The 10440-nt window shown below is 43.1% G+C and overlaps 2 protein-coding genes across 5 annotated transcripts; one reads left to right on the top strand and one right to left on the bottom strand.

Annotated features, from left to right (window-relative positions):
- Positions 1-225: 225 nt before the first annotated feature.
- Positions 226-2764, bottom strand: LOC143374132 (uncharacterized). 2 transcript variants are annotated; one of them, XM_076822040.1, is made up of 8 exons: positions 2476-2764; positions 2100-2397; positions 1874-2027; positions 1657-1799; positions 1385-1578; positions 915-1308; positions 628-852; positions 226-553 (listed from the first exon to the last, which is right to left on the bottom strand). In XM_076822040.1, exons 1-8 carry the CDS (start codon positions 2632-2634, stop codon positions 381-383), a joined length of 1740 nt encoding a protein of 579 aa, XP_076678155.1. In that variant the 5' UTR covers positions 2635-2764; the 3' UTR covers positions 226-380. The 2 variants fall into 2 exon arrangements, with proteins under 2 accessions (XP_076678155.1, XP_076678156.1); XM_076822041.1 differs by having other exon boundaries at positions 226-541.
- Positions 2765-2819: 55 nt separating this feature from the next.
- Positions 2820-10326, top strand: Tnks (tankyrase). Of its 3 annotated transcripts, none has more exons than XM_076822038.1 (12): positions 2820-3169; positions 3506-3708; positions 3824-4116; positions 4662-4915; positions 5000-5333; positions 5441-5571; positions 5653-5881; positions 6222-6607; positions 6689-7141; positions 7212-7738; positions 7814-8163; positions 8236-10326. In XM_076822038.1, the coding sequence occupies exons 1-12, from the start codon at positions 2977-2979 to the stop codon at positions 8474-8476; spliced, it is 3594 nt and encodes a 1197-aa protein (XP_076678153.1). In that variant the 5' UTR covers positions 2820-2976; the 3' UTR covers positions 8477-10326. The 3 variants fall into 3 exon arrangements, with proteins under 3 accessions (XP_076678153.1, XP_076678152.1, XP_076678154.1); XM_076822037.1 differs by having other exon boundaries at positions 3791-4116; XM_076822039.1 differs by lacking the exons at positions 5000-5333; positions 5441-5571 and having other exon boundaries at positions 3791-4116.
- The last annotated feature ends 114 nt before the right edge of the window (positions 10327-10440 follow it).

Below are 10440 nucleotides of genomic sequence, written 5' to 3'. Positions count from 1 at the left end.
CCACTAACTTTGGTTATACGCGCCTGATACTTTTTCTCTGCTGGTAGCAGGAACGCATGACGTAAGGAGGTGGCGATTAGAGCGAGAGGGAATGCTATTTAAAAGAAGACAAAGATATTCAGAACGAGCGATTCTCTTTAGTTCTCACTTTCTCGCGTGTCAACTAGAGAGCGCTTTTTTAGGTTAATAACTGTTTATGTAATGTAGAATGAAACGTACAGAAAACTTGTTGCGGAAGATAGTCATGAGTATATATTTTCCAATTACAATTGTAAAACATGTGCACACATCATTCGCAAATACTACATTTCTCCTGAATCGCTGTAGAGCTGTTAATCTTCAAATCGAATTTTAGATCCTCATAACTTCGAACTGCTGCTTTATTCAGATTTGTAAAGGGACGTTACAACGTTCGTAATTTTACAAGAAAGATCAAAAATATTTCTCATAGCAGCGTCTATGTTTAGTGCTTCTGTACTTGGCTTCTTGATATTAGACTTCTTTGTCGTTTCATTTGTCTCCGATCGATTTGGAGTGGATGCTGCGTTATTGTCTGAGAACGTAATATAACACGGTTATTAAACAAATCGATGGCTTCTTAATACGTACAAACATTTTAATACGAACCTTTGAAATGATTTCTTTTGAACTCGCTGGAAGAAAATAACCGAGAATATCTCGGAGAGACTGGTACTAGATTAGGCGATGTCCCTTTAGAAATTAATGACTGCCTCCGAGGAGACTTCCAACGCGCATTATCCATAGTGTTATTCAACTGAAATTGCGCCGTCGATTGTTCAGGCGAATTGAAGAGTTTACGTGCATGTCTTTTAAACAAGTCCTTGTACTTCCCTGAAAATAATTTAGATAGCAAACTGAATTTTTCCTGTACGTTGCTGTAAAGGAACTATTACCTTGTATTGGGGAGAAGCATAATCTTTCGAGTAACTTCTCATCGCTTGCCCATTCGTCAGTGGAGAAATCAAGCTTCGGCGAAGCTGAAAATATTTTTTGACTCATAGAATAAAGCAAATCTGTTTCCATCGTACAATTCCGAGTACTCTTCCCTTGGAAACTGCTTTCCGTGCAGCACGACATATCAGAAACTTGTTCTATGCGCTTCCGAAATGTTTCCTCCATGGACTTTATTGTTTCGCAGTACTCTGTAATTTTTGCTTTAGAGTTTGATAAGTCTGACAACATATGTATCTTCAAGGAGCGTTGTAGTTGACTTAGTATTTGATTAAATGCTGCTAGTAGAGTGTGGAATACTAAGCAGTCATTCGTGTACAGTCCATCGTGAATGCGCTTCAAATAAAATGCATCAGGAGTTATCAAATTATTAATGGTATTATTAATTGTCAGAGAGTATTAATTTTAATACCTGTATGTTATTTAAACACAGCAGTACTCTTGCGGTATCTACTTTTGGAAGGTGGTCGCCATCAAAAGTTTTAGAATTGACACATAAATGCGAAACTAAAATGCATAATGAATTGCTCAGCCACTTTAATTTTTTTAAATTCGAATTGCTTTGTTGCAGAAATTTAATGCTATGGTAAATACTTGTTCTCCACACTGGAATATTCAAATTTGGATGAAATACAATTTAATGTTGGAATTATATTTAAATGAATTTTATAATCAGATACGAACGATCTATAATTTCTGAATCATCAGGATCTGTTAATCGGTTTACAATTAAAGAATTGACTGGCGCAACATGGACATATTTTTCCATATTTTCTTTTGCCTCAAAAATATCAGTTTGTAGTTTTACTAATTCATTAGATTCGTTTCTAAAATACATAAATTTTTATACAATACTGTATATATGTCTACTACAAATATGTACAATAAGAATGAGCTTTACTTCATATAATTTTCAAAGCTTTGCGAATTCCGCTTTATCTTTCCACAGAGCTCGGAAATAACAATATCTCGTTTTACATTTACATTACCGAAATACTTCTGAGTTACATCATTACTGTTACCTAAATTGGGTGCCTTCAATAATTTTGTTTCATCTAAAAAGAATCGTGTTAACAACTACATAAAGAACTTTCACATTTAATCAAATTTCTGTATTAAGTATTCACAGTTCCTATCAATGTAAGCTCTGAGACTAATCTCCGATATCTTCCACATGATAATTAAAAACTTTGTCCCTCCCGCCTGCAGCAAATGAGACGCAAGGATCGGCGGAAACTTCATATCTAGATTGTTGTTTGCCAAAATCTCTAAATAAGCTTTTATCTCTGTGCGATACTTCTTCTCGTCCGTCTTTTGAACGATTGGCCATGCAACCATTCTTCTAAAGCGCTGCGCATTGTGCACGGACAATAAGTAGTGAGAAATATGAATGAAACCAGCGGTATTAGGTTTATCGAACATCCCCTACGAATTTCAGTAGACCAATCATGAGAACCAGCGATTATTACAATCACTGCTGCGTTTCAAATATACCAAAGATACCTTTCTAAAATATTTAACAGATTCGATGGATGCAGGCACAGCTTGCATAAGCAGAAATACATTTTTGTAAAACGAATCATCTATCAACATAATGCAGTCACTAGCTCTACTAGCCCACTGCCCACAACAATCCTGTAAATAAATTCTTTCAAAGGACATTGGGGGGTAAAAAAATGTTTGTACACAAGACACGGTGTCTTACATCATACAGGAGCGCGTGTAATGTATGTAAGACACGCGTGTTTAACAGACGGGAGCATGAAATTAATGAATTTAATAAGAATCATTTGATTTCTATCGATGTTTCTACATTATCCTGTTGCAGGGCCAGAATCGCGTTGCGTATGGTGGAGTTTGAAAAAATGAACGTTCCTGGGTGTGTGGCGGCGCCACTGGGTTGTGCCATAGCAACTCATCTCTGTGCCGTCGTGAAAGCTTTCAACACACAATGAGCCAGTGAAGTGTATCCGTCGGACAGTGGCGTGAAAATGGCGGTGTAAAATGGCAGGACGTAGATCGACTTTAACAAATCCCGATTCCCTGTCGGGATCGGTGAACGCGGATCCCCTGAGGGAGCTGTTCGAGGCCTGCAAAACGGGAGACCTCGCCAGGGTAAAGGCGTTGGTTACACCGAAAACGGTCAATGCTCGAGACACTGCCGGACGCAAGTCCACCCCCCTACACTTTGCAGCTGGTAAGCTCATTATTCTAACAGTTCGTTCAGCCTTCTTTCATCAAAGAAACTCCGCGGACAGATCGCGATTCGCCGCGACAGACCGAGAGAACGATGTCTTAACGTCAGTTCGTGAACGTGGGTCAGTTCAAAGGCGGACTCGGTGTTGTAATTTAGCAATTTAAATAACTGTCTTGAGACACCCAATGTGCTTGTATTGGATTTCAAAGATAATTCGTTGTAGTTGTATTTCGCGCAGGTTTCGTCCGTAAGCGGGTGTTAATGCCGATGCCACCCTTGTCGTGGGAGTTGGAAGAATGAGATTCAGTTGTACTGTTTTGTGTTTTTAATACGCAGGTTATGGTAGGAGAGACGTAGTAGAGTTCTTGCTCTCCGCTGGAGCGTCTATTCAAGCACGCGACGATGGGGGTTTACATCCCTTGCATAACGCGTGCTCTTTCGGACATTCCGATGTTGTGAGACTTCTTTTGGAAGCTGGGGCTAACCCAAATACCAGAGACAATTGGAATTACACTCCGTTGCACGAGGCTGCGATTAAGGTACTCGGCGTTCTAGTTGGTGTACGAATATTAATACGTCTGTGAGATGCTATTAAATGCCTTGTTCTGATTATTCTGACAGGGTAAAATAGATGTATGTATTGCTCTGCTGCAGCACGGAGCAGATGCAAATATCAGAAATACTGAAGGAAAGACAGCATTAGAATTAGCAGATCCCGTAACTAAACCAGTATTAACAGGAGAGTATAAGAAGGATGAATTGCTAGAGGCGGCAAGGTCGGGAAACGAAGAGCGTCTTTTACAACTTCTGAATCCTTTAAATGTAAATTGCCACGCGAGCGATGGCAGGAGGTCTACTCCGTTGCATTTAGCTGCTGGATACAACAGATCCAGAGTGGTGCAAATTTTATTGCAGAATGGCGCGGACGTGCACGCGAAAGATAAAGGGTAACTATATTCAGTCTCAAGTAGGGCTGTTCGAGTGCTCGAATGTTCGGGGGGCTTGAAATTCGGGCCGAGCCGGGTACCCGTAAAATCCGGGCGGCTCGAAAAATCCGAGTAACTCGAATTTTTTCGGGCGGCTCGGAAGAACCGGATAGCCCGAACTTTTTCGGGCCAAACACCCGTTTCCAAGTGGGTATTGATTAATTTATAATCTTGAAGTTTACTTATTAAAAGAATTTCTAACTACTTTCAAACCCCTCGGGCTTGTGCGAACTTCGCACTACTCATGTTTTCCTCGTATCTAATGCGCGTATATAAATTTTTGGGGGGTGTATTTTGTGCAATATATAGTGCTTATGTATCCGGGCGGCCTGAAACGTTTCGGACTACCCGGATTTTTCAAGCCACCCGAGAAAATTCGAGCTACCCGGATTTTACGGGTACCCGGCTCGGCTCGCTTTATTCGAGTACCCGAACAGCTCTAGTCTTAAGGTACACGCGATACACATAGGCGCCAAGTAATTTCTCCTTCGATGGGAATGTTACAGAGGTCTCGTGCCACTTCACAATGCATGTTCGTACGGCCACTTTGAGGTAACCGAAGCACTTCTTAAGCACGGTGCTGCAGTTAACGCTAGTGACTTGTGGGCATTCACTCCGCTGCACGAGGCCGCTAGTAAATCCAGGGCCGAGGTCTGCTCGTTACTTTTGAGCGAGGGCGCAGATCCGACACAATTGAACTGCCACAGTAAGAGCGCCATTGACGTGGCCCCGACATTGGAATTGCAAGAAAGATTAGCATGTACGTCTGCTGCTTTTATACCATATTACATGAAAAAAGGAATACACACAGAACATGACTTTGTTAGATACACTTTAATTGTAGACGAGTACAAGGGACACTGCCTCTTGGATGCCTGCAGGCAGGCAGATCTAACTAAATTAAAAAAGTACCTGTCCCAAGAAGTCGTAAACTTTAAACACCCGTATACCGGGGACACACCGCTGCACTGCGCCGTTGCATCTCCTTATCCCAAGAGAAAACAAGTAATAGAATCGTTGATTAGGAAAAATGCTGCCTTAAACGAGAAAAATAAAGATTTTCTTACACCACTACATGTTGCCACTGATCACTCTCATTACGATGCAATGGATGTGCTACTTAGACATAACGCGAAAGTCAATGCTTTAGATGGATTAGGGCAAACTGCACTACACAGGTACCGTGAATCGTAAAAACGCTCGAGACGTTCCATTATTATATTTTTTTTTGCGAAAAGATGCTTGACTTTTTTTTTACATTAAAAACATTGTTGTACATGAACAGGTGTGTTAGAGAAGACAATGTGCAAGCTTGCAGAATATTGTTATCGTACAATATTGATCCATCTATAGTATCGCTTCAGGGCTATACCGCGGCGCAATTAGCTGCAGAAAATGTCCTTAAAATACTACAAGGTTCGAAGTCTACCATATTTCAGATAAAAGAAGTGCTCCTTTCAGCCAAGGAATGCATCTGTTCTCATTTCTGTTTTATAGATCCGCCGAGCGGGACAGATGACGCGGAGGCGCAGTTGTTAGAAGCGAGTAAATCCGGCGATCTAGCAGCGGTGGAAAGAATTTTACAAACAAATCCGCACGCTGTTAATTGCCGCGATTTGGATGGGCGGCATTCCACGCCGCTGCACTTTGCAGCGGGATTCAATAGAGTGCCTGTAGTCGAATATTTATTGGCACATGGAGCAGATGTACACGCCAAAGATAAAGGGTCAGTTCGTTTAATTAAAAATCTGCTGCTTACTTTCACGCGGTGTCTAACTATTTGAAACGGGGGCGGATTTGAATATTAGGCTAACAAGCGGCTGCCGCCCTTTCCGCAAAGTATCATCAAATACTTTAATGTAAAGGAGTCGAGACAATTTAAAAATTAATTCAATTAACTCAAGCTTCTGTGTTTAAACCTTTTCCAATTTCTTTCGCTCAAAATTTGTTGCTCCCTCAAATTTATCGCTTCCCAAAATTTGTCGCTCCCCCAAATTTGTCGCGCCCCAAAACTTGCCCCCGATTCGAACGTAATAGCTAACAACCGTTTAACTTTCTACTTTTAGTGGACTGGTTCCCTTACACAATGCCTGCTCTTATGGTCATTACGAGGTAACGGAATTGTTAGTGAAGCACGGTGCATCGGTGAATGTCGCGGATCTATGGAAATTCACCCCCCTTCACGAGGCGGCAGCTAAAGGGAAATACGAGATAGTGCGCCTACTGTTGAGACACGGCGCGGATGCTACTAAAAAGAATAGAGACGGAGCAACGCCCTTGGATCTGGTGAGGGACGGTGATCAGGACGTAGCAGACCTGTTACGAGGAAACAGTGCCCTCCTAGACGCAGCGAAGAAAGGCAATTTAACTAGAGTACAGCGACTCGTTACGCAAGACAATATCAATTGTAGGGACGCGCAAGGCCGTAATAGTACTCCGCTACACTTGGCTGGTAAGAATTCATATAGTTTTCCTCGCACACCCCTTCTGTTCCATTTTCTGCATATTCTAATCCAATCGCACTTTCATACAGCGGGTTACAATAATTTAGAAGTGGCGGAATTTTTACTCGAACGCGGAGCGGACGTGAATGCTCAGGATAAAGGAGGATTGATACCGTTGCACAATGCTTCGAGCTACGGTCATTTGGACATTGCCGCGTTACTGATTAAATACAACACCGTGGTGAACGCCACTGACAAATGGGGCTTTACGCCACTCCACGAAGCAGCGCAGAAGGGGAGGACTCAGCTGTGCGCTCTTTTATTAGCGCACGGCGCTGATCCTTTCTTAAAGAATCAGGAAGGTCAAACTCCCGTGGATTTGGCTAGCGCTGATGATGTGAGATGCTTATTGCAGGATGCTATGGCTTCGCAGCAAATAGTGCCATCGGTACCGTCCGGCAACAGTGGCGTCGGAGTTGCCATTAACTTGAGCGGCAATGGGAATAATACTATTAACAGCAGGCCACCCAGTATCGTCGCGGGTAAATGTATTTCACTTAGTATATGCATCGGTTACAAATGTATTCGCGTGCTTATTCTGCTTTTATTCAGTTCCAGTCACACCTCCACCACCGCTCACCCAAGAAACCGTCATCATGCCCTCCGGAACAGCCATGACATTGTGCGTGCCACTCGCAAGGCCGTCTTCTTGTCTCAGTCCAATGCCACCGTCCGAAACGTGCTCCGAAAGAGACTCCAAAGATTCCTGCAAAGACAACTCGATCACGACCGTGGCTGGCTTCCTCCAGAGCCTCGGCTTGGAACATCTGTTAGAACTATTCGAACGGGAACAGATCACACTGGACATACTGGCAGAGATGGGTCACGAGGATTTGAAGCAAGTTGGCGTGTCCGCGTACGGTTATAGGCATAAATTAATCAAGGGAATGGAGAAACTCTTGAACACCACCGCCGGCACTCCTTGGCAACCAACAATCACGCCTGGGACACTGTTGGTGGATCTGCTGGCAGAGGACAAAGAATTCCTGGCCGTCGAAGAGGAAATGCAGAGCACCATTAGACAGCATAGAGACAACGGTCACTCCGGTGGAATATTTTCCCGATATAACATAGTTAGGGTACGTTACACTTTATTTCGCAGAATATAAGAGCGACAGTTCTCTGGATTTAATTGTCATCCTCTCCAAACGTAGATACAAAAAGTGCAGAATCGCAAACTGTGGGAGCGTTACGCGCACAGGAGGCAGGAAGTGGCCGAGGAGGTCGGCGCGGCCGCACCTTCCTCCCCGAGTACGGGCTCCAGGACCACTCCCGGGTCGACCTTGCCGCAAGCAAACGAACGAATGCTGTTCCACGGCAGTCCGTTCATCAACGCGATCGTTCAGAAAGGCTTCGACGAACGGCACGCTTACATCGGCGGCATGTTCGGCGCTGGAATTTATTTCGCGGAGCACAGCAGCAAGAGTAATCAGTACGTGTACGGGATATGCGGCGGTACTGGATGCCCGGCTCATAAGGACAGAAGTTGCTACATCTGCCACAGGTGAGTCTACGAGCAGAGTATTACTTCAGTTACTTTTATCGTGATCTCTATGGGACGTTCGCCATTTTCCAGGCACTTATTGCTCTGCCGCGTCACGCTGGGTAAGTCGTTCCTGCAATTCTCGGCGATGAAGATGGCCCACGCGCCGCCCGGCCACCATAGCGTGATGGGCAGGCCGTCGCAAGGTGGCTTAGTTTTCCCCGAATACGTTGTCTATAGAGGCGAACAGGCATATCCGGAATATCTCATTACATACCAAATTGCGAGGCCGCAGCAGGAAAGCGGTGGAAGCGAAAGTGTGGAGGAACGGTGATCAGAAGAGTCTAGCCCTGCGGCAAGATTGCGAAGCCTCTGCTGCTGCCAGAGACCTCGAGCCTGCAGCACTCTGTCTTAATCATTCGAACCGATCCGATTCCGTTCGGGAGTAATTCTTCCATTTTTTATCTCCTTTAGCTGAAGCATGATGACCGCTCTGACGAATTCGTACGCCACAGTGATAGGTGAATTTTATCAATATTTATCTGGTCGATTTGTTTGAACGAGACGATTGATAGGACATTTAATTTGTAGCATTTATTTGTGATAATATGACGGTCCGATCTGACCGCGCAATCGTATACATGACTGATTATGGATGTATATTAACCGCGGTGTGTATATATCAAGCATGAATTGAGATGTCCAAGGCCAGCACGATTTTTTAATGTAAATCTGTGTGTCGGCAAACGTACGTTTGTCTTTATTTACAAGTCATGTAGTAAATTTTAATTATCGCACCGAGTATAGTGTGATATATGATATCTGTCGGAAGAGTCGTTTGATAGAGAGGCACAGCGTTTCTGCGCCCGTGTCGATTCCCAACAAAAAACAATTGTGCTGGTTCAAGCGAGAACCTTTAATCGTATGCGTTACAGGTAAAGTCTACGGGGCAGGTGGTTTGATTTGTAAATAATTATAGATATGTATTCGCACGCGACCGGCGGGAAAGTACGATCTTTCGTGGAAAGCTACAAAACGCTGTTCTATCCTTCTGGCGTCAAAGACAAACTGAAAACGATCGATACAACGAAAGGTATTATATTTAGTATTTACATTGCTCGCATAAAAATCTTCATTTCATCCCCTCGAAGGAACAAAGCTCGTTTTAATTAGGTTTTAGACTTTACCTCTAACATGTATGTACGCGCGAGTAATTTATATATTCGGTTGATAGTTAGGGCATGGAATGAAACATCCGTGTTCGCGATATTATCAACGGTTCCTATAAGCTCGTAGTAATTTCAAATACTGTACATACATATACAGTTCACGTACGTTTTTCTTTCCAACGAAGCATACACTGATCGCATACACGTGATATGGTTTGAGTTCTCTCAGGTGATAAAGAAATTGTTAGTTACGCTTTTGTCCCTTGAAGTACACAACGAAATCACTGCATCTCCTTGCGCGTGTGTAAGTTATTTCACTACCAATCACACGGGGCGTATTTATCGTGATCCGGAGCATTTTATTCTGTTACACGGAACGTCGTGCTCGACGGGGCACATTATAAATAGAAAGCTATGCTTACCATTATTTATTGATATCGCTGAAGTGATCTTTTTAAATAATAGGAACAATCTCTGCTTCGAATAATTCGCGGCTCCACGTTATTTGTACGTATGTAAATTGTGACGCGGAGCCACCTCTAGCGACTCGAATGAGACGGGGGAAAAAGAAAGAAGGAAAAGGTACGCGAATAACAGAATCGTGTGAGTGGCTGAGTACAAGGAAAAAACGTTTCCGATATTACCGCGATACACTCCCAATAATTATTTAGGTGACGGTTTTATTTATGGGTGTGTATATATATATATATATCCTATATATATGTATACATAGAACAAATGTGCGTGTGCGTGTGTATATATATATACATCTAGCATGTGTTCGTTAAGTAAGTGCTCAAGATGATGCAACAAATCCATGTTTGCATAAACTCTTGCGTAAACACGTAAATGAACCAAGTTATTGTAAACTTTAACGTGTAAAATCCCTGCCCTTTGCGTGTGTGTATGCGTCGCCGCAAGACCGCATCGATCAACGAACATTTCCGATTGATTATGCTTTAACTGTAAGGAAAATGGACTGACTCAGAGGAGAAAAAAATTCTTTTTACCGCTACCTTCCGATCTCATATTTCTCTTCGTCATTTCCTCGTTCATTGACGGATTCCTGGTACAGAATCGGCAGTGATAGCGATACGAGGAAAGTAGCCCCATCGCGCGCTCGTTTATT

Source organism: Andrena cerasifolii, chromosome 10 (genome assembly GCF_050908995.1).
Source record: "Andrena cerasifolii isolate SP2316 chromosome 10, iyAndCera1_principal, whole genome shotgun sequence".
NCBI classification, from domain to species: domain Eukaryota; kingdom Metazoa; phylum Arthropoda; class Insecta; order Hymenoptera; family Andrenidae; genus Andrena; species Andrena cerasifolii.
This window is presented reverse-complemented; position numbering and strand designations above follow the sequence as displayed.

Coding starts and splice junctions, on each gene's coding strand:
- Tnks (XM_076822037.1), top strand. CDS start 2,977: ATGGCAGGACGTAGATCGACTTTAACAAATCCCGATTCCCTGTCGGGA. Junction 3,709..3,790: donor TGCACGAGGCTGCGATTAAG/GTACTCGGCGTT, acceptor TTATTCTGACAG/GGTAAAATAGATGTATGTAT. Junction 6,608..6,688: donor TACTCCGCTACACTTGGCTG/GTAAGAATTCAT, acceptor ACTTTCATACAG/CGGGTTACAATAATTTAGAA.
- LOC143374132 (XM_076822040.1), bottom strand. CDS start 2,634: ATGTCCTTTGAAAGAATTTATTTACAGGATTGTTGTGGGCAGTGGGCT. Junction 2,398..2,475: donor CTGTTAAATATTTTAGAAAG/GTATCTTTGGTA, acceptor TGAAATTCGTAG/GGGATGTTCGATAAACCTAA. Junction 2,028..2,099: donor AGCTTACATTGATAGGAACT/GTGAATACTTAA, acceptor GATTCTTTTTAG/ATGAAACAAAATTATTGAAG.